Source organism: Hydra vulgaris, chromosome 10 (genome assembly GCF_038396675.1).
Source record: "Hydra vulgaris chromosome 10, alternate assembly HydraT2T_AEP".
NCBI lineage: Eukaryota > Metazoa > Cnidaria > Hydrozoa > Anthoathecata > Hydridae > Hydra > Hydra vulgaris.
The window spans coordinates 38,465,001-38,488,688 of NC_088929.1; the positions used below are offsets into that span (position 1 = coordinate 38,465,001).

The 23,688-nt window shown below is 26.9% G+C and overlaps 2 protein-coding genes across 2 annotated transcripts in view; both read right to left on the minus strand.

Annotated features, from left to right (window-relative positions):
- Positions 1–7,571: 7,571 nt before the first annotated feature.
- On the minus strand, positions 7,572–8,297 carry LOC136086324 (uncharacterized). The gene has a single exon (XM_065808618.1). The coding sequence runs from the start codon at positions 8,295–8,297 to the stop codon at positions 7,572–7,574; it is 726 nt and encodes a 241-aa protein (XP_065664690.1).
- Positions 8,298–11,729: 3,432 nt separating this feature from the next.
- LOC100212478 (N-alpha-acetyltransferase 25, NatB auxiliary subunit) overlaps positions 11,730–23,688 on the minus strand; it is a 78,499-nt gene continuing 66,540 nt past the window's right edge. Inside the window, exons 23-30 of the mRNA XM_065807955.1 lie at positions 23,282–23,324; positions 22,889–23,038; positions 18,441–18,552; positions 18,200–18,265; positions 16,871–16,968; positions 15,336–15,422; positions 12,484–12,630; positions 11,730–12,104 (exon numbers count right to left, since the gene is read on the minus strand). Of these exons, the coding sequence (XP_065664027.1) occupies positions 11,985–12,104; positions 12,484–12,630; positions 15,336–15,422; positions 16,871–16,968; positions 18,200–18,265; positions 18,441–18,552; positions 22,889–23,038; positions 23,282–23,324 (823 nt within the window). The 3' untranslated portion in view covers positions 11,730–11,984. The remainder of the gene's footprint in view (positions 12,105–12,483; positions 12,631–15,335; positions 15,423–16,870; positions 16,969–18,199; positions 18,266–18,440; positions 18,553–22,888; positions 23,039–23,281; positions 23,325–23,688) is intronic.

Here is a 23,688-nt window from a genome sequence, read left to right on the forward strand (position 1 = left end):
TTTTTTTTGCAGTAAATTATAATAGCTATCAGTCGTCATGGGGCACCGGTATTCTCTCGGTCGAGACTATTTTTGACATCCCGATAAACTTTGCTACGGAAATAACAAACTTACTAACGGGTCTCGTTTTGAAGCTCGAAGGGTAATCACTTTAATTTTAGGCCAAAACATCCTTATTAGTCATAAAATTAGCAAAAACTCGATAAACTTAGGAGAAACATTGCATAAACTCGATAAACTTAGGAGAAATGCTGTTAATTCATTTTTATTATATATTCAGAAACATTTCAATGTTTTCAAATATAATAAAAACTATTGTTTCAATGATTATTTATTTATTATATAATAACCAATGCTCGAAGTGGGGCGGGATGTGGCGGGATGCCATTCACTTTTTTATAAAGTATAAACCATCCCGCAACCTTTTATGAATTTCTCTACATAAAAATGATTAGGCGGGATGGTATTTTTAATTTACCGAATACCATCCCGTTACTTTTTTTTCTCTACTTCGAACACTGATAATAACAAAACGCTACTAAGCAATAACTAATTTATTTATGTGAAACTTCAGTCTGATTAGCTCAGACCGTTATTTAGGTGATTGCTTAGTCATAAACCAATAAGAAAATCAATATTCGCCGGCCACTAAACTCACACTTTGTTTAACCAGACAATAATTGATTTTTTATTATTGCTATTATTATTTTTTGCAGTCATAAATTTCCTTAGACAAAAATTTTGACTGTCTGAACTTAAAACTTAAAAAGCTTAAGAGGATGTATGTACTGAAACCTCTGCAAATTGCTATTTTAGTATGTAAACAGTTATAATACATGTGTAGCTAATGTAGTTCTGCTCACTCAGCATGAGAGTCATAAGAGATTGCTCAAACCTTAAGCACTTAATTTAGGCCAAGATGTTTTAAATTTATCAAAAAAAAGTTTGGCTGTCATTTTTTATTATAATTTGTATAGAAATTAGACCTCCTAGTATTATATATGCATAAACCTCTTAAAATTGACTGTAAATATTGTAAGAAATGATTTTTAGAACTGTTTATGTCATAATGGAGTATTACTCTATAGTTTTAGAGCTGTATTAAGTTACCCCATACTTACTAATAGAAAACAATCGTTTTACTTTTAGCATTTACTTTTTTTTCAATAGTTCTGTTTTATGAAGTAAAGAGTTTATGAATTATAGTTTACAAAATAATGTTTTATATCAACAAACGCAATAAATATCTTAAAACTAAGCAACTTTAAAAACTAATAAATTACATTGTCATCAAGAAAACACAAAATTCGACTCCTCGTAGGCCTGATGATATCAAACAATAATTTTTTTTTTAATTTTATTTAGGTGCTCCAAGAATTTTTAGGTGAATATTTAGGTGCTCTCTAAGAATATTTAGGAGCTCTCTAAGAATATTTAGGTGCTCTCTTTTTTTGCAGCGTAATGACCTCATGAGACGTGTTTTGCAGCGTAATGACCTCATGAGACGTGTTTTGAAGCGTAATGACCTCATGAACAGACGTGTTTTGCAGCGTAAAATTTAAACGAAAAAACTACTTAGTATTTTTAAGTTTTTAGTATTAAATTTAAACATTTCTCATTATCCGCATCAAAAGTTTTCATTCAAAAAGTAAGTTATCAATATATATATATTATAATATATATTTATCTATTAATAATAATCTATTACAATGGATAAGAAAAATAATAGTGATTTTAAGAAAAATAACGACTCTAATATCGAAACAGATGAATTAGTTATATCAATAAATATGGTTCGTAAAATCTTTCAAGAAATGTTTATAAAACAACAAAATGACATTTTAAAAATTATATCTGGAAACCTAAAGTTAACAAATGACAGAATTGACATATTATTAAAAGAAGCAAATAATTCAAAAGAAAAATGCGATTTGTTAGAAAAGGAAAATGGAAAGTTAAAAGCCGAATTTAAAATATTATGTGAACAAATGAAAATCTTGGGAAATGTAAATAAAGATATAGAAGAAAGTTTAACGGTCACACAGGACATTCAAGAAAAAAAAGTAACGGAGCTGGAAAAAAAAATTAATAATAAAAATAGCCTTAGTGGAGGTGAAAATATAAAGTTAAGGCAATTGGAGGACAGGCTTAGGAGAAACAATCTGCGAATTGATGGAATTACCGAAAACGAAAATGAAAATTGGGACGACACTGAAAAAAAAGTAATAAGTTTATTTGAAAACAATCTTTCTCTAAGTAATATAAATATAGAAAGAGCTCATAGAACTGGTAAAAAGGATGGTAACAAATCAAGGACAATAGTCGTTAAATTACTTCATTATAAGGACAAAGTTAAAGCGTTGCATGCTGCTAATAAGCTTAAAGGTTCCGGAATGTACATCAATGAAGATTTCTCCTTCGAAACAAATGAAATAAGAAAAAAATTAGTGGACGAAATGAAGTTACACCGAAAGAATGGTAAATATTCAATTATTATTTATGACAAACTTATTGTTAAAGAATTTAAAAATAAGCAACCCAGCTATTAAAAACTATATTCTATATTTTAATATTACTCTTATTTAAAATGGCTGACGATCCTCCTTTAAAAAACTTTGAACTTAATTCATTACTAACTAAAAAATCAATACTTTTAAAAAAACATTCTGATCCGGATATTAATTTTTTTAACAACGATTTAATAAAAAATATCAACCCATTATATTATAACGTAAATTCAAAAAATATAATTGAAGGAATGGAGAACGACTCGTTCTCTATTCTTCATGTTAATATTAGAAGTCTACAAAAAAATTTTGATTTATTAAAACAATTTTTGTATAAAGTTAATATGAATTTTCAAATTATTTGTCTCAGCGAGACATGGTGTGATGATAAAAATATCGAGAACAATTATAATTTCCATTTACCAAATTATAAAGTGATTCACCAAATTAGGACCTCGGGCAAGGTAGGCGGGGGTTTGTGTATTTTTATTAAAAACTCACTATTGTACAAAGTTAAGTCAGATTTAAGTTCAACCACTAATGATTATGAGTCATTGTGCATTGAACTCGTTAATAAAACCTCCAAAAATATAATAATCCATGCTTTATACAGACCACCTTCAGGTTCTATTAAAGTGTTTGAAGACCACATTAGAAACGTCATTAAAAATAATTATATAAAAAAAAAAACTGTTTACATGGTTGGTGAGCTGAACCTCAATATTTTGGATTATGACTCAAATAAAAACATTAAACAATTTTTTAACGTCATTTTTGAAAATAGCTACATTCCTGTCATCAACAAACCTACTCGCATAACCAACAAAAGTGAAACTTCGATAGATCAAATTATCACCAATGACTTCATAAATATAAAGATAAAAACAGGAATATTTAAAACAGATATTTCTGATCATTTTCCCATATTCATCGTTGTTCAAAAATATAATAAAAGTGACTGCCAAAAAAATAAAAAAATAAAAACAAGAATAATAAACGACTCTTCAGTTAACCATTTTCATGACCTTTTATCAAGTGTTAAATGGGATGACTTGTTATTGAATCTAAACGCTGATAAAGCCTACGATATATTTATATCAGAATATTATAAATATTATAACAAAGCATTTCCTGAAATTACAAAATTAGTTAAATCAAAAACGTTATCAAATCCTTGGATAACTAAGGGTATCCTTAAATCTTCTAAAATAAAACAAAGATTATATAATAAATTTCTTTAAAAAAAACCCTACGTAATGAAAGCAATTATAAAAACTACAAACGACTCTTTGAGTCAATTATAAAAAGATAAAAAAAAAACTACTATTCAGATCAACTAAAAAAGTATTCAAATGATCCTCAAGGTACTTGGCGCATAATTAACGAAGTTATTGGTAAAAATAATCCAGAGAGAAATAATTTTCCGAAAATTCTTAAATTCAAAGACAACTATGTTATAGAAAAAGAATTAGTGGCTGAAGCACTTAATAAATTTTTTTTATTAATATTGGTCCGTCTTTAGCATCAAAAATTGAATCCTCTAAGATCAACTTTGATGCATACTTAGTCTCTAATAAAACTAATATTATGCCTAATGATAATCTAACTGAAGAAGAATTACTATGCGCAGTCTCTTCGATTAAGCCCAAAAAAAGTATAGGCGTCGACAATATAAGTGGTAACATCATTATAAATTCAATAAAACTGATTACAATCCCGCTTTTGTGTATCTTCAACTTATCTTTAAAAGAGGGAGTTTTTCCAGAAAAAATAAAAATTGCTAGGGTGGTCCCTATTTTCAAATCAGGCGATCCTAGTGACGTTACTAATTATAGGCCGATCTCTGTTCTTACATGTATTTCAAAAGTTCTTGAACGAATTATGTATAATAGACTCTATTCTTTTTAATCCAAAATAATATTTTGTACAATAAACAATTTGGTTTTAAATCTGGTCATTCTACTGATCACGCAATCTTACATCTTGTCCACGATATATTTAAAGGTTTCAATGAAAAAAAATATACTTTAGGTGTTTTCATAGATCTAAGTAAAGCCTTTGATACTGGCGATCATTTAATTCTTTTGTCCAAACTCGAGTTCTATGGCATCAAAAATTCTAACTTGGCTTGGTTTAAAAGTTACTTGTCTAATAGGAAGCAATATATTTCTTACGATGGTGGTAAAACGGATAATATGATTATTACATGCGGTGTTCCCCAGGGATCAGTTCTCGGGCCCCTTTTGTTTCTAATTTATGTCAATGACTTATATAAATTTTCTAATATTTTAAACACAACTTTATTCGCCGATGATACGAATTTGTTTTATTCTCATGAAGACATTAATATTTTATTTTTAACAGTTAACAAAGAACCTGATAACCTAACCCAATGGTTTAAAGCCAATAAATTATCTTTAAACATTACTAAAACTAAATACACATTATTCCATCGTGTTCATAAAAAAGAAAATATTCCACTTAAACTTCCAAATCTTTTTATTGATAAAAATATAATAAAAAGGGAAATATCGTCAAAGTTTTTGGGCGTAATACTCGATGAAAATGTTACATGGAGAGAACATATAAGTGTTGTTGAGAATAAGGTTTCTAAAAATATTGGTATACTGTATAAAGCTAAACAGGTCTTAAACCAATCTTGTCTTAAATACATATACTTTTCATTTATACACTGTTACCTAAACTATGCTAACATTGCTTGGTGCAGCACCAATGTTACAAAGCTAAGTAAACTTCTATGTAAACAAAAACACGCCATTAGGATTATTACAAATGAAAATCGCTTCTCTCATTCAAAAATACTTTTTAGTTAACTTAATATTCTAAATGTTTATAATTTAAATCTCTATCATGTTCTTATATTTATGTTTAAACTTGATAAAAAAATGGCACCATATTTATTCAACTCTTTATTTAAAAAAATAAATCACATATACAGCACAAGATTTTCAAATAATAACTATACTCAATCCAAAACCTACTATTCTGCCACTAAATACTCAATCACAAACCGAGGACCTAAACTCTGGAATACACTTTTAAATAATGATCTTAAACCTTTAAAACTAAACTTAAGCAAAATCTTTTACTAAACGACAATGAACTAAATTTTTTCTGAAGCGTTTAAAATGAGAGTACTATTATTAATGATTTAGTATTAATAATTGTTTATTACTAAGATTGTCTATTCTAATACATAAATATGATAAATAATCTTGTCTCTAGTCTTGTTTCTGTTTATTTATTTTTTTTGTTTTGATATTTTTTTTTTTTTTTTTTTTTTCTTTGTTTGTTTGTTTGTTTTTTCTTCTTTATTGTTGGTCTTTTTAGTAAGTAAAGTAAACTTAAGCGTTAATAAAAAAAAAATAATTTATAACATATGTAACTTTTACGGTTTTTATAAGCATTGTAATTTACGGTATATTTATTACGGGGCTTAGTGATAAGGCAACTATAGTCTTCTTTTTGCCCCTGTCATATATTGTTTTTTATTCATGAACATTGTTATTGTAAATACTATTAACGACGAAATATATAATTAAAAAAAAAAAAAAAAAAAGAAGTCTTTACGGTCTTATCGCAGAGCACCGCGGATGAATCGGAAGTTCATGTCTTCTATTAAACCGATGTTGCAAAACTTGCCAAGTGGTGGATTTTGAACCACGAATCCTTTGTTTCTGAGGCAGGTGCACTACCACTGCTGCACTTTTTTTTTTCAAAACATAGCTCTATTTGTAACTGTTTCACCATATGAAAGTGGTTTTCACAACTCTTAAGATGCCTCCACAATTACAATACTTTATGGTGCCCCCATATCTTATTCTCCTCCTTATAGATCATAACTTACAACCTGTAGCTTTATTATAGCTTTAATTCTATATTCAATTTGGAGAAATTACTTTACTACAGGAAGTATTTTTAGATTTTTAAATGACTTTTTTAACAAATTTTTAATTTAAGTTTAAAACATGTAGACTTTCCAATATGTAAAGAGAAAGTAGGCCTTTAAATCGTAAACTTTAAAATTTTTTAATCAAAAGTAATGTTAAAAAAACAAGTTTCCTATAATATTTCTCCTGTCTAGAAAATTAGGTTTTGTACTTAAGGCTGTTTTAAAATTTAAATGTAACTTATGCGCTTACAACACACTGAACAACTACACGCTGCCTAGTTATCGACCAATAAGAAAATATCTTATATGCACTACTAACATAAAAGTCATGTCCAATTCTATCAAATCAATGTTCGCCGGCAACTAAATTTACAATTTTATTTTCGATGCGTTCCACCTTCTGTTAAGCAATGTCCAACATTAATGATTTAGTGTGCTATTACTGCCATTGGTCACAATAGTTTACACATTTTAAAACAAGTTGAGACGCCAATTATTTGGAAATTTTAAAGAATAATGCGTTTAATTGATTTTGCTGTTGTTCAAGGAGCCCATACAAAGTACATATTCTATACTTTGACTTCTCTACTCTTTTATGTTAATGTATGTTTTTTGAATAAAAACGTTATCTATTAAAAAATGTTTTAACTTAAAAAACATCAAAGATATTTTTTACATCAAAAAATCAGATGAATTAAAAAAGGAAATAAAGTTTAGGCATAACAAGTGATCAATTAAAATACAAACTTTTTTTTTTCTATCTTTAAATTCGATAATTACTACATATTTTAATGGAAAACAAATAGCGCCATTGTTTTCAATCAAATTTAAAAAAAAAATCAAATATGTTAGTTACATCAAAGAATAAATAAAATAAAAATATATAAAAAAATAAATAAATAAATATAGAATAAAAAAGAAATTAAGTTTGGGCTTAATGACGGATCTATAAACTAAACTACAAACTAAAACTAGAAACCATATTGCCGAAGTCACTATACTTTTTCCTAATCCCTTTGTCAATTTTGACTAACGGGTGATGCGGAAGTTATCGGACAAAATAAAAGCGTCAATAACTTATTTATAAATAAAAAAACAAACTACTGTTATATTTCTTTTAAATAAAGCATTTATCTTTTTATAAAAATATATTATTTTTTATATGAAAAAACATCACCATCTGCAATTGATCTCAATTTTGCTCTGACGCCTTTCATATGCGACTGTAAAAAGTTTAAATCAATTTCTTGTAGTTTTAGTTTAATGCGATCAATCAAAACTTGCTCTGTTGAAGCTTGCCAATCGCCCTCGTAAACCTTCTGTGCCAAATGTCCCCAAAAATTTTTAATTGGTCGTGCTTGAGGCACATTTGGGGGACTGGACTCTTTATCAACGTAATAGACATATTGGTCCATCCAATTTAGAGAATCTTTAGAATAATGAGAACTTGCTAAATCTGGCCAAAATAAATAGTTAAAGGCTCCATGATACTTGTGAATAAATGGAAGAAGTCGTTTTTCTAAACATTCATTAATATAGATTGATGAATTGATCGCTACAGTCTTGGAAGTGCGAAACAATGACTCGGACATACCACGGTCAGATATGGCTACCCACATTAATAAATGTTTTGGAAATTTCTCTTTTCCTATACAACGAACACTTTCTGGGCATGTCTTTTTGTTGTTTGTGTAGTATCCAGAATTTCCAGGCATGTTGTCCCCTGCAAAACAAAAGTATTTTTCGTCATCGATGACTAGAAGCAATTTTGTGTTATAAAGTTGGTCAACTAGTTTCCTGCTTCTTTTCTTTGCCTTTATTTGTTGTTCTATAGTGTATTTTGGAGTCTTTTCACGTTTTCTATATTTAATATTCATTTTTTTTTACTGACGACCAATTGTCGATTGATTTACACCGAATTTAATACCTATTTTTCTCTGACTGACCCCTTTTCGATTGTTGACAAGTCTCGTTAATTCGGCTTTCTTTTCTCTAGTCCAGGATGTCGGACGACCAGGGTGCATTCTATCAGAAAACGATTGAACAGTTTCAAGTCTTTTTAGGTTATCATATATTGTACTTCGAGCAAATCCTTCCTTTTCAAAATGATTTACGATTTTTTTTTTTTATATTAGGTTTATTTACAAAAAACATTTTTAGTCGCTTTCGAAAAGATTTTTGTTCAGCTGCATTTAACCTCATTTTAAATAATTGTGTTTCAAATAATAAAGTTTATATTTTATAGAACGTTTATGCCTACGCATAAAACCACAAAAACTAATTATTATGCTCAAATAATGAAATTAGGATTTGTCCGATAACTTCTGCATCACCCGTTAATTTACTTTTTGAAAAGACTAAATTGAGACGACTTTGCAAATTTTTTTGATTATGATGGCTGAGCTGTCTTAATTAAAGAACTTTGAAATCTGTTGATACGTTTTTATTTACAATTTTAGAATGGCAAAAAAAAACTAAAACATAATTTATTTGAATTTTACTTTAATATAACCTTACATGGTCATGCGTTATATTTATTTCTGAAGCATGTCAAGAAATTTAATTAGTACTATATAAATTAAATTAAAAAACATCATAAAGCTGCAAGCATTCATTTGCAATTAACCATCACACGCATACTGTGATGTTTGTGATAAATGGCTACGAGCAACCTTACCATAAACCGTTTATTTATTCTTAGAGTTTGGCTTATATTGCTTAAAAAAAGTATATATATATATATATATATATATATATATATATATATATATATATATATAATATATATATATATATATATATATATATGTATATATACCTAGATATAACTTAAGCCGAGAGCTTTCAAGTGAACGTGTATACAGTTCCTATTCTTAAAATAATCCGCAAGGAAAAAAATATACCAATGACCATATTATAGCTGAAAACCTGTTTATTTATTATACCATTTTGTTTTTGATAACTATAAGTTAAAAAGGTTTTAGGAGAACAATCAGAGTCGATTCTATATACAATTCACACCCTTCAAATTAAATTAAAGTATCTTACATCCGAAGTAGCCAGAATATAAAACAGGCTACCTCTGTAGTAACATGATTCAATCCATTAATTTTTGTGGACTGAATTAAACAAGAAAATGCTATAATGCAAAAACTCTTTTTGGCTTATCTTTGTTTTCAATTAATTTAATATTAAGTTGATAATAATTAAGTATAAAACAAAAGTTAGATTTTTATCATAAGCAATTTAAAAATTTATCAAAACATAGGTTTTTATAAAACATGAAATTCCCTCTTCTAAAATAGCAAAATTAAAAATAATTGAATAACCTTTTTTTAATAGGGAACTACTAACCTAATTACGTAAAAAAATATTTAAAAAGTTAAAGTTGGAAAAATACTTAACTTTATTTATACTGGGTTACACATTGAAAGCGTGACATAAGTTAAACCGCTATAATTTTTCTGGCACTTAACCGCTTTCGCCTAAACTTTTTGACTACTCACATTATACTATACTACATCATTTCCAACATTAACGCGTTACTGAAGAGGTCTGATAGTGTTCTTAATTTTTTATAATAATTATAACATTTTTGATCACATTTTTTATAACAGTTAATATATATTTTTATTATTATTATTTATTTTAGGTGCCCCAAGGAGTCGTTATTGTCTTATCACAGAGCATTACGGAAGAGCATTTGAAAGGAAGTTCACGCCTCCTTCCTTACCGATTTTATAAATTTGCACAGAGCAATGCAAATATTTTCTATATATAAAACTTGCCCAAGATGGTATAACAAATATTCTCAACTTATATATAACTTTTTAGCTTTCATCATCGGAATTCTATACTTATGTATAGAATTCTGATAATGAAAGCAATCATTTGGTTGAATTAGATGGAGAGGTATACAAAGTTTAAATATATTTTGTATTTATGTGAAAAAGCCTTTTAATTTTAAAATTTGCTTCTATAAACTTGATTTTGAAGATGAATCTAATAACAACAGCAACATTAAAGACAATAAGGATGTCGAAAGCGAGAGATCAAATAGAAATCCTTTGCGATAAGTGACCTACCAAAAAAAAGTTCATTTAATAGTTCATGTTTATAATCGCAAGTTTCATTTTTAACAGTTTTAGCGTTCTAGAGGTTACCTGCCAATTTTTTGTCCTTTTCTTTAAAACCTCTATAGGCGGTAATTTTATCTTGAGACGTAAGTTGTTTCACTAAATACTTTGCACTTAAATAAATTTGCATTTCGATTGCTTCATTATTACTTTGCATTCAATTTTAGCAAATTCACTTAGTTTTTCTGGCGCTTTTTTTTTGAATAATTCATCAATTTCTTGGTAGTGCTGACTTTATTAATAGTTTTTTTAAGAGTACATGCAGATTTAGGCGATAAAAGCACTAAATATTTTGGTTATACTTTTTTTTTTTTGTTTATTCTTTATTTTTCCTTCTGCCTCTTTTTTTTTGTTTTTTATTTAGCAACTGCCATTCACAATACTTTTTTTTGATGCTCAGCATGAGTAAGAGACATTAAATCTTTGAAGGTAAATGACACAATAATTACAAGGATGCGCATATTACTCATCTAGGACTCAACGAATATGCAAATATCCCTTAGAGAAGCTCTATGTACCCCAACAAAAAGCATCATAAATAGCTCAGCATCCTCAAAATGTTGTCTATTTAAAAGATACCTTTATTGAACATTTTTGGATACATACATTTAGGTCAATTAGAATTTCGCTAATTTGCTGACTTTTTTTTTGAACGTGACTCGTTGTATTAAATCTATTACAGAGCTCTTATTGCTTTGAAATTTTGAATTTCTAAGTTTTGCTGATTGTTTTAGAAATAAAACTATCGGAACCCTCATTGTCACAGCGTGACAATACCTATATAGTTGGCAATAACAACAAAGACTCAAGTGACAATATCAAGTGACAATATCATTTTAGATTATCAGCCTCCACTTTTTTCATATCACTCCAGAACATCACTCCAAATTTTTTTTTGCACTACGCAATTTTACTCAAATACCTTCACTTTTAAACAAAAAATCTCCCTAATTTACTTTTTTAAACAATACCCTCTGTTATATATAAATATATATAACAATCCTTTCCAAAATATCTAAAGAGAATGAGGAGCAATTGCTCTCATTGCCCCTCTATGGATCTGCTCTTGTATCTAAGAGAGTATAAAATTATTTGTTCATTACATCTAATGCTGATTTTCAAAATCACTTTTTAAGTTTTTAAGGCACTTTTAACCCTTTAAAAATAGATCAGTTTTTGTATCATAACTTGTTATGACACTGTAAAAATTTAACAATTGAATTTAACTTTCAAATCTCATTTTACAATATCAATATATTTAAAAACACAGCTTATAAAAGAAAATAAATCAAAAGCATAAAAACTAAGTACATGCCAGTCAAGGATTCTGCCATGGAAATCAATTATTACTACAGAAGTATATTACAGCAAGTCGGACGATTCATTTGAAACGGACGATTTATTTGAAACGGTATTTATTTTGGAGTGTCAACTAATTGTGTCAAGAAAATTAATTTTTAGTTCTAACACTTGAATAATCTCCATAACAGACTGTTGATAACTTGATTGAATTCGTTGCCATACTTTTGTAACGGTGGTAGAACTTGTCTGAAAATGACATCACGATTAAAATAATACTCATATACACCACAACAATAAAACAAAAAAAAGTATTAAAATTACTTTAGACGCTAAAATGTAGGATTTTTTAAAGGGTGTTCATATGAAGATGAGATGACCTTGTTGATCGGTTCAAAATTTCACAAATTTGCAACGGTGTAATCTTGTTACTGAAGTAACTCTTACAAAACTTTAGATTTTCTTTTTAAATCTTTTGATTCATATTTTTGTATACTCATTTTTCATCGGGTATTTCTTTAAAATTTTTTACATTTATTTTGGTTTTTAGTATATAACGCAAGAATGTTAACCAAGTCAGCTTGTCTCCAAAAATGTAAAAAGAAACAAACAAATAAACAAAAAAAACCTTTTCGAAAAGATCTTCTATTGCAGCCACATCCAGGGTAATGTCGACGCACTTTTGTTTGACTTCAACTAGTTTTATTAGTAACTTTTCCATATCTACCCTCAAATTTGACAAAAAGTTAGCTAGTATGGATAAAAGTTCCTCCGACTAAAAATAAAAATTTACAAAATCTAACAAACGATTTATAAATTATTACACATTCAATTATTCAGACAACAATAAATTTTATTCAAATTTGAAACGAAAAAAAAAAAAAAAGAATTTGCGTTAAATTTATAAAAAAAAGAAAAAGGGAATATATTAATATAGTTCATGAATTATCAAGTTTAACTAATCATAGTTACACATTCGGTTTAAACTTTGATAAAATAACAACTAAATTTTAATATTGCATAAATATACCATTTTAACATTGAAACTGTCATACAGTCATACCGTATTACAAGATCTGAATTACAATATTCATGAGACAGCTGATTCTTAAAAAAAAACTAGAGTTCTTCTGAAGTTAGTTGTTGTCTAAGTAACAACCGACATAAACAACAAATACAGTTATAAAAGATTTAATTAGTGCAAACCTGCATGTATACGAACTTGAATAAATAAGCAAGAAAAAACTTGCAAACACTGGCCTAAGTGCAAACACTGGCATAAGTGCAAACACTGGCATAAGTGAAAACTTGCGTAAGTGCAAACACTGGCGTAAGTGCAAACTTGCGTATATACAAACACTGGCGTAAGTGCAAACTTGCGTAATTGCGAACCATTGCAAAAACTGTTTTAAGTGTAAACTTGCATAAGTGATTTACTACCAAACAGTTTGAATTTTATTTGTAATAAATGAATATCAAAAAATGAGATTCACACTTAATTGGACTCCTGAGAGAGATAATATCTTTAGAAAAAACTTAGAAGTAGTTAGAAGAGACTTAAAAGAGAAGAGATAAAAATAAACAAAATTGATTCATGAAAAACAATAAGCCATATGTTCCATATTTTATAAGTCTGGTTCAAGGCTGGAATATTGCTTATAAATCAGGATATTATATTAGGATTTTGTTTATATTGATAATTATAAATTCAATATTAAAGACAATATTTTTTTTTAGAAAAAAGAATTTGAAAGTAAACAATAAAAGCAAATATTTTTGACATTTTTTTGAGAAGATTTGAGAATATTTTAAGAAGCACTTATTCTTTACTACCGCAAGAAAACCACTACTAATTTATAGATTAAAAGTTAAATGCTTCATTTGATATTGGAAGTAAAAAATTGGTTATTTAAATTCTTTACAGACACAGCTTAAATTATTGATAGCTGAGTAACAGACTGTGACTCCCTAATTGATTTTGGAAAAACTTCAGCTATTTCTGGAAAATATAGCAAAATAATAAAAATATAACAAGAATAAAAAAAAAGGAAAAAAAAATTAAGATAACAACAGATTCATTAAAAAAAAACGCTTTGAATAAGTTTAAAAAAAGCTTTGAATACTAGTTAAAAATAGGAGTAATTTTAACTAACCAACATTGAAGTTGAAAGGCCTGGCAGCAAATTGGCACCAACAATTGAAAAAGATCTTAATTTAGAAAGATGAAGAATCCTAGAAATATGTCTATCCAGTAATAAATCAAATAAGATCCGCTGCCTCTCTTTTAATGGCCAAATATTGCTCAAGAACTTTCTTAAACTTGTCTAGATATTTTTAGGGACTGCGTTAGTGATAAATTTTCAGCTTGATTGACAGCTAATAAAACTTTTTTTATTTGACACTTCTCACATTTTATAACTTCTTACATATGATAAAAAAGTGAAGCAAGCATTTGTAGACTGTAAATAGACTTGTAAATGAATGGCCATTAAGCATTTTATAAGAATTATTGCCGTGGCTAAGATATAAGATATAATATATAAGATAGTTTTGAATAAATTAAAAAACAACGACAAGGGCTTTTTGCAATTCTATTATTTAAACTAAGGTTTTGAAAAATTATCCTGGAGAATTAAAAATGAAAACTTTTAAGGAAGCAAAATAACTGTTCAAAATAAAATAGTTTTCTTTAAACAAACATATCTAATTATGTCAAGGATTATCCAAGTTATATTTAAAAAATCCGGAAACTTTTCTCAAAAATATCCGGATAATATCTTGAAGAAATATCCGGAAAAAATTCCAGAGACAAATGCATTTTGTAATATTATTTGCACGCGCGTACAAGTAACGTGTTATATGTATACACATGTATACAAATATGTAAACGCATATAAACATTATTTAGAGCAAACAATGTTCAAATACTTTAATTTTTCAAATTAGTAAAGCAGTGCCATAGTGCTGTCGATGTCACTAAAATAAAATAATGAGACACAACTGATTAGAGACAAGGTTGCCGGTTCAAAACTCTTTTTTTTTTTTAAAGTTTTATTTCAAAGTAGTTTGTTATTTTTTAAATATTATTCTTGTTTTTCAACTTTTTCAAAGTTTCATAGAATGAAATGCATCAATGCGTATATAATTTGACTGTTATAACTGAGGTAATAGTTGAGGGAATATATATCAATTGAATAAATTAGAGATAAAAAAACAAATATTAAAAAATTAGTTGTACACCCGTACAAATAATGCCTAACCTAATTAAATATTGCATTGAGTTATTGATGAACGATACCTTTAGTGATGACAAAAATACAAAAATTTTTTAAATTTATTTGGGTATCCGGAAAAATCCTGCATGGTAATTTTAATTTATAAGAAGTTTCTTTTTTTAAAATTTTTTTTATTAAGAATTTCAATTATCGAAAGAAGAAAAAAGCCCCCCAAAAAAAACATGTATTATGTATAATAAATTACCTCTTTCTTTTTTTTTCCTTTTCTTGCAAACTGTTGCTTCATATAACTTTTAATTGAAGACAATATTATTAATGTTAGGTTGCATGTCTAAAAAAGTCAATCAGAATTTAGAATAAAAAAAAAAAAGATGACTTCAGAAAATTCAAAATTCATTTTCTTAGTGGTCTTGAGTTAAAGTTTCTTTGATTTCAAATTTTTTTAAACCACACTTTAAAGTAAATTGACATAAAAATCATTAACATTTTTTTATTTAATCCTATTTTTTTTTTATTTTTGAATTTTTTTTCTAAAATGGTAAAATGTTCAAAAAATTAAGGGGGTTAGACTTTATATGACTGTAGCTTTAAGCTCCAAAATATTTTTTGATGATATTAAAATATATTTGAAATCTAATTATTAGCTATGATCCTATTTAAAACAAACAATTTTTTTTCTTTTAACTAATTGGTTACTGGGAGCATTTTGCAAGGGTATTTAGTTTATTTTGTTATTGACAAAAAGGCCACTACAGTCGAGGCTACTATATTATGGTCACAACTCTCTCACAACTCTTTAACTCTAAAACATAAAGAACAAGACTGCTGCTTGAAGAATCAAGTTGAGCGCAGTACTACCAGAGACGTTGTGGGGATTGTACTCAGAACTTATTGTTTATGAAGCAAGTGGTTTACCACTACACCACTACACTATATTGTAGGCTGGAGGTCTGTTCAATTGTCCCTGGCCTTAATTAACTTGATAAAAAATTTCTTTTATAAAAAGCTAAAGTAATTAAAAAAAATGTTATTGGCAGAGAACATTTTAAAAATAATTAACAAAAACTTATCTCCTTTTTTAAGCAAATTTCAGCTTTTTTACAAACTTTTACAAATTTTAAACATATATTACTGCAGTTACTACTGGATTAACTACAGAATAGTTCATCCACTGCATAAACTGTTGATTAAATCATCCACTGCATTAACTGCAAATAAAGAACTACACAAAAAATTACTGCTCAGAGTAATTTTTTGTGTAGTTCTTTACAAGTTTATCTAAAAATAAACTTGTAAAGTAAAATAAAGTGATTCAGTTATAACCATAATTTCAAGAATAACCTTAAGTTTCTTATTTTAGATTTCTTCAGGGTTAAAAATGTTTTTTTTCCTTCTAAAAACTAAAATTCGATACATTAAATTGTCAAAACTAAAATGAAGAAATTATGGTGATACAAGGTGTACTAAATGTCAATGTATAAACTAAAAAGAACTAACAAATTATATGAAATATGAATAAATTAAATTAGCTAAAATTTCAAAATTTTTAATTGCAGATAAAATATTAAATATTTGAAAAATATTTTTTAGCTGTACTATAAAAATTGAAAAGTACGCTTTTCTTAAACCAAAAAAACTTTTGTATTATCCAGAACATGCATTAACTAGATTGAGTAAATTAATCTAATTAACTGGTAAATTAAATTATCTCTTGAAGATAATATTCATACATATAAAATACACCATATATAATAAGTATTTTTAAAAATTCTGTCAAACCTCAATATAAAAGACAATTTTTCGAAGTGTCTTTCCATTAAACATTTTATTATCACCATGTGATATTGTCAAGGTTGAAAAGATAACTGTCACGTTTTCTAGGTACAATAAAGTATATTTGAAACATCTAAATAACAAATGCATAATTAAAAAATCAAAAAAAGTTATTGTTTGTAAGAATTTATATACAATTAGCAGATTCACTCAAAAACAAAGATAAATAAAACTTAGTTTTATTTATCTTTAAAAAGTATTGAAGGGTCATATTAAATGACAAAGTGTCATTTAAGATGACACTTTAACAATTTTAACTTGACACTTAACATTTTAACATTTAATATAACTCTTTAACAGCTGCTACAAAAATTGCACAGATCATAAAAAATTGTGCATATATTTGTAATTCAATATAAGTATAATCACATTTTAAAATGACAACAAAACAGCAAAATGTGTCAAAAATTCTACTCAATGTAAAAATGGTTGAATATTCTAAAAGTAAAGTAAAAGAGAAAAGATATAAGAGAATTATCAAGACAAAATACTTTATAAAGATAAAGCCACATATCACAATGATGAAGAAAATTTAGTGGCACGATGTGCAGGAAAATTTTCTAAAATATTGTGTAAAATATCCCATGCATTATTATGGATAACAGAACTTATGTAAAATTAAATTTCAAAACAATACCAGGACATTATTTTGAAATCAAATTTATGAAAAGAAATCTCTCTAAAAAGTAATGGTTGGCAATACTACTTATAATTATGTGGTTTAAAATCAAAAACCTTTGCCATTAATTCTATAATAGAGAAATTTATTAAAAAGATAAAATTTACTTATTGTCACTATGGAAGGCCCACTATAGTAATCCAATTTTTTGGTATGACCTAGCCGCTTGCCATTATTTTAGGAAGTGGGAAAAAGAATCAACCTCATTAGTCTTTAAACTAAGACAAAATACTTTTTTCTTGTTATAATACCATTCTAGATTTGTTTTATTTTGTTATAATACCATTTTAGATTTGTTTTATTTTGTAATGTATTGATATATATTGCAATTTAAAGACTTAATTTTTTTATTTAAGAGTTTTTTATATTTTTTGTTCATCTGCATTTAGCAAAAACATATCTGTATTATGCAATAATTGAATAAATATATTTTTATCATGAAAACTATTTAAAAAATTCAATGCAATACTCAATTTTCTTGACTAGTTGATATAAGATTTTCAGCTATTTGATGACAATACAATAAATCAAACATTTTGTTTTTAATTGTAACTTTTACAAAATGTCAAAAATAACTTTAATTGTATTAAATTTACCTTGTAAAATTTTAAAAGTCAAACTTAATTTTTCTTGCACCTTTTCCATGCAATCGGTATCTGTATCTAAAAAGAATTTTTGTAATTACACTCTATCATTAAGAAATCAAATAATCAGTATATCACATAAAATGCCACATTTTGATTCAGTATATAAACCATTCAATTCAGCATAGTATAAAATTTAAAACCATATAGATTTTAACTAAAAGTACAATTGAAGAAAAAACAAAAAAATTACCTATTAAATTTTTTACTGTCATGTAACATTCGAGTAAATAAATAAATATACTTGCATAGTTTTGATTTATATAAAACCCTATATGACATGGAGGAGGTGTATGAATATCATTCTAAACAAAAAATATATACATATATTTATACTTAAAATAACAAAAAAAAATTCATTATAATAGATAATCTGCTAATTTTCATTAGTATTCCAGTTTTTCATGTTATTCTACACCTTCTCATAGTTTAAATTAGAACGAGAAATTGAAATTATAAAACATAAGATGCCATTGGAATTGCAAATTGAAAATTGCTCTAATTGTAAATAAATGTATTTAAGAACGTGAAAGTTATAACTAAGAAGTAAAAAATTATGTAAACTAGGGACGAACCCAGACCTGTTTTAGTACCGCTGGAGTGGTATGGCGCCAAAAAACTATTTTTCTTTTGCCATTTTATTAAAAATTGAAAAAAAAAACTTTAATCTTAAATACAGTAGTATAAATAATTTTATAAAAATAGAATAATTTTCATTTTGTTTTAGCTACCTCATTTTTTCTTCAAGACAATAAATTAAAAAGAAATCACTTTTTTTTACGTAACTACATGACATAACTGTCCTTCGTTAATCTACGTTAGTTTAAAAAAAATTAATATTGATGCAAAACTAAATTTTAAAAACTTGTTGCAAAATTTTATAACAATGGAATGTATAAAAAATTTGCTTTTTCAAAAAATAGAACGATTTCAAAATATCCATTCAGAGTAAAGTTAACTTTTTTTTTGGCAATTGAGAGTAAACTGCTTTTGATAATAAATGAACAAAAGTAAAATATTTCAGTTTTCATAACTATTGCGCTAATTTAATTTTTGAATGAATGAACTTTTGATTTTATTTTTATTTTTTGATCGAAGAAACTTTCTTATCTTATTTATTTTACGCAAGGAAAACGAAAAAACGAAATGTTAACTTTTTCAGAAAGTTTTGTTTTTTTACCAATACTTTTATTAACTCGCCGTCTCTGTTTGTTTGTTTGTCTTGTTGTTTTTTTGTCTTGGTTGTTTGTTTGTTTGTCTATGAGCATCAAATCTTGCAATCAATTTGAGTCATTTCCTAATGATTGATTTTCTTCAAATTTTGCATACTCTTGCTTGATGACAATACAATATTCAATAATTAGTTTTGTAATAAATCAATTAATTTAATTAATTTTAATTAAGTTTATTTTTTTAAGAAAGAAAGAATAATAATGTTTAAAATAAGTATATTGATTGTTTTCATACTTATATGCACTTTAGCATACTTGGATAAGGCGTTGACATTGTGAACATAATGTCTGTGGATTGAGACCTGCATTTTTCTGAACTTTTTTGTTTTTTTACACACGCATACATTGTGTGCGTAAAAAATTGATTGCAAAATTTGTGTTTTAACAACATATAAAAGAATTGGGTTTTAAAAAATTTTTAAATTTACTTGTTTCCGTATTCTTTTTGACTTTTAAAATAATAAAAATAACAATTACAATAATTTAATAAAAGTTATATTAAGATCTGTTTAAAATAAATAGTAAATGTAACTTATTATTAAATGTAATATTTAAAATTATACTTAATGATTAAAAAAATATAATATATATATTTTGAAATATATTTTTTAATTAATAACATGAATGTTTTAACAAGAAACTCATAGAAATTTAACTGCAAAACACAAGACTTTAGTAACCTGCATATTAATCTCAGTTGACATCTGCTTACGCATACACTGTGATTGCACAGTGATTATATTCCGCTCAATCAAAATAATTTACTTAATCATAATAAAATAAGTCACTTTTATGAGATAAATTGAGAACTCAGACAATCAATTAGTTAGTTTTTTCTTGCATAAATGTCATACATGCAATTCTGACAGATTAGACAAACAAGATCTAGTTGTTTTAATTCTGAATGTGAACAAACTTCGTGAATTAAATGTTAAACATAATTAATTTAATGACAGACCTTTTTAATTAAGGATTTGAAAAATTATAACACAGTGATCATTTAATTACATAATTATTTCTAGTGCATACAAAAATCTAAACTTGATATTATGAACTTGCGGTAGTGGTGTCGTGGTAGTGCGCTCGCTTTGTAAGCGAGAGGTTCCGAGTTCGATCCCCACCACGTCCCTGGTAGTACCGCGCTCAACTTGTTTCTCCGCGCAGCGGCCTTGTTCGTCAAGGTTCGTGTTTCGGAGTTATAGAGTTGAGAGAGGGTTATAACCACAATTAAGTAGCCTCCTCGTATGTAGTGGCCTTCTCGGCCTTGGGGAGGTGAATTAACATAAAAAAAAAAAAAAAAAAAAACTTATTAAAATTCAATCCCATTAAAAACTTTTTTCCTAACTTTTTTTCTTTATTCTGATTCACTCTCAAGGAGGCTCCCAGCAACCACTATTAAATTGAGAGTTACTAGAAAAAAGAATAGAGTTATAGAGCAAGGAAACAGTTGACAGAAGACTTGAAAAGTTGTAGGTTGTATGAGTCAGTAAAACATGAAGATGGAAGAGAGTTCTAAAAGGTTGAAGTGCAGGGAAAAAAATGTGACGAATAAAAGTTTTTAGAGCATGCAGGGACAGATACAGTAAACAAATGAAACTTTCCCGAATGAATAGTCAAGCAAAAATGAGTTTTAATTGATGGAATTAGACATGATAGCTCCTTTGAGCAGCAACCATGATATCATTTGTAGAAAAAAGAAAGAGATGCAACTTTACGAAAATGGGAAAGAGGCTCACACTTAGCAGATAAAGCAGGTTCAACTACATTTACAATGCATTTTAAAAGAAAGAGCTTTATTAGAAGAACCTATCAAATATGATAACAGTATTCAATACAGGGACAAATAAGAGATTTGTAGAGGTAGAGAATGAAATGAGGAGTAAGAAAATGGCAAGTGCGATAAAGAGAAGCAACCTTAACGGATGAGAGAGGAGAGGGTTGCCATTCATTAATAAAGGAATGTCAACAGTATTGCAATATTTGTTTGCAGTAAATAACTGAGTTTTGTAGGATTTAAAATTTAAAATACTTTTTAAATTTTAAATTGAAAAAAATTTTAATTTAAAATTTAAAAAGTATAAAGTTGAGTCATCAGCAAAAATGCTTACTTTAGCTGTAAGGTTGTTGGGAACATCATTAATTTAGATAAGGAACAAAACAGGACCAATATAGAATTTTGAGGTACCCCAGAAGTTACTGGAAATGAGGAAGTGTGTTGGCCTTGATGATTTTAATAAAGCAGTTAGAAAGAAACAATTTGACAATTTCAAAAACTTTCCCAGATACACCGAATGAAACAAGCTTATGGAGAAGACCAGCATGCCAAACTTTGTCCGAAGCTTTAGATATATCAAGAGCAATAGCCTTAGCCTCACCACCTCCATCTAATGCACAATAAAATCTTTCAGTCACAGCAGTTATCAAGTTTGCGTTACAGCAAGAGGATCGAAAACCGCATTGATTGTCTGATAATAAGTTTTAGGATAGTAGTAAGTAGTGCGATGATAGGGTGAGTCAGAAAAGGAAGTACAAGATGAAAAATTTAAAGAGATCATTGCATGGTCAGAACCTAAGGGGAGAAAAAGGAGAAACTGAACACAAGCCAGGATTATAGATAAGACATAAATCAAGGAGTGTAAGGTAATTAATCAAGGAGGAGGTAATTGATTAGGGTTATATAATAAATTACAAAATTAAATTATTCATTCATAATTACAACTTTAATGTTATCAATTTTAAAATGTTTAAAAGATTTAGTAAAAAAATTTTGACGCTAATCTAGTATTGTCATTTTTTATGTTAATTTATTGTTAAAATTTTAATGTTAAATGTTATGTTAATTTATTGTTAAAATTTGAATGTTTAATGCTAATGTTAAAAATTTTATTTCGTATTGCATATTTGATTTTTGTCATGATTGACATTATTCTAGCACAGCAATCTTTAATTTTATTCTAATACAATCACCCGGTACCAGAATGCAGCGTGCACAGCCTCTAGAATAGAAAATCTTTTATATGACATGACTATACATAACATGCAAGTAAATGCCTCATAAAAAATAAAGATACAACAATTAAATTGATCCATCAGCTTGTTAATTTAGTATTCATCCAACTGTTGACTTAAAAAAAACTCAATTAAACACTTCTAACTAAACTCTTTATTGACTTATTTTATGTTTCATTTGGGTTTTTTGATAAACAATAAAGAGCTTTACTTTTTTTTAAGTGATTTGAATCATATTAGCAAGAAAAAGCTGTATTAAGACTTTAAGGTGTAAAAAAAAAAAAAAAAAAAAAGAGAAAAAAGTTAGTTAGATACAACATTATCATATATTCAATAAAATTTTGATTGAAAAGTAAAATATTGATTATAGTCTTCATTTAAAATAAACAAAAAAAATTACCCATGAAAAATCAGACTTTTCCGCTTCCAAGGAAATTTCATTTATTTCTGATATTAAAGCTTGTGAATTTAGAGCATTAGATATTACTATGTTACCAAAACAATATGATACTATTTGTAAAACGAGATATCTAAGACGTAACCACAAAACCTAGAAAAGATAAGAAAAAATTATTGAAATAAAAAACTTGTGAAACCAGGGCAACACTATATCAATTTGCTGAATAGCAGAGATTCTTAGGAATTATATAAAAACCATTGTTTATATGGAGTATGATTTCAAACTGATGACTTATGAGTTCATTTATCAAATAAATAAAAAAATTACAAAAAAGAAAATTAAAAAACAAACAAAAAAACAACTAAAAATTATATATGACAAAAACTCCCTTACATTCTGACGAAAAGATGTTGTACGCATTTCTTGTAAAGATTCTCTAAAATCATTATTAAACTATATTCAAATAATAAGAAACTTGATAAACTTCGATAAAACTTTAGAATAGATAAAATCATAATTTAAATACTTGTTTATATTTATACAAATTTTTTTATGTTGTTATTTATTTAAATTTTGTTGTTTAGCTTAACAAATATTACAAAAATTAGAAGAAAAATCAGGGATAAAAAAAAAAAGATTTTATAAAAATCTGAAATGTAAAATGTTTCAAAATCTAGTTAAAAAGTTCAAAAAAACATTGAACTTATATAAATTATTGCAAATGATCACATATTTCTTATTTAAAATCAAAAAACTTTGATTTTAAATAAGAAATATGTGAAATAGAAATGTGTCAACTA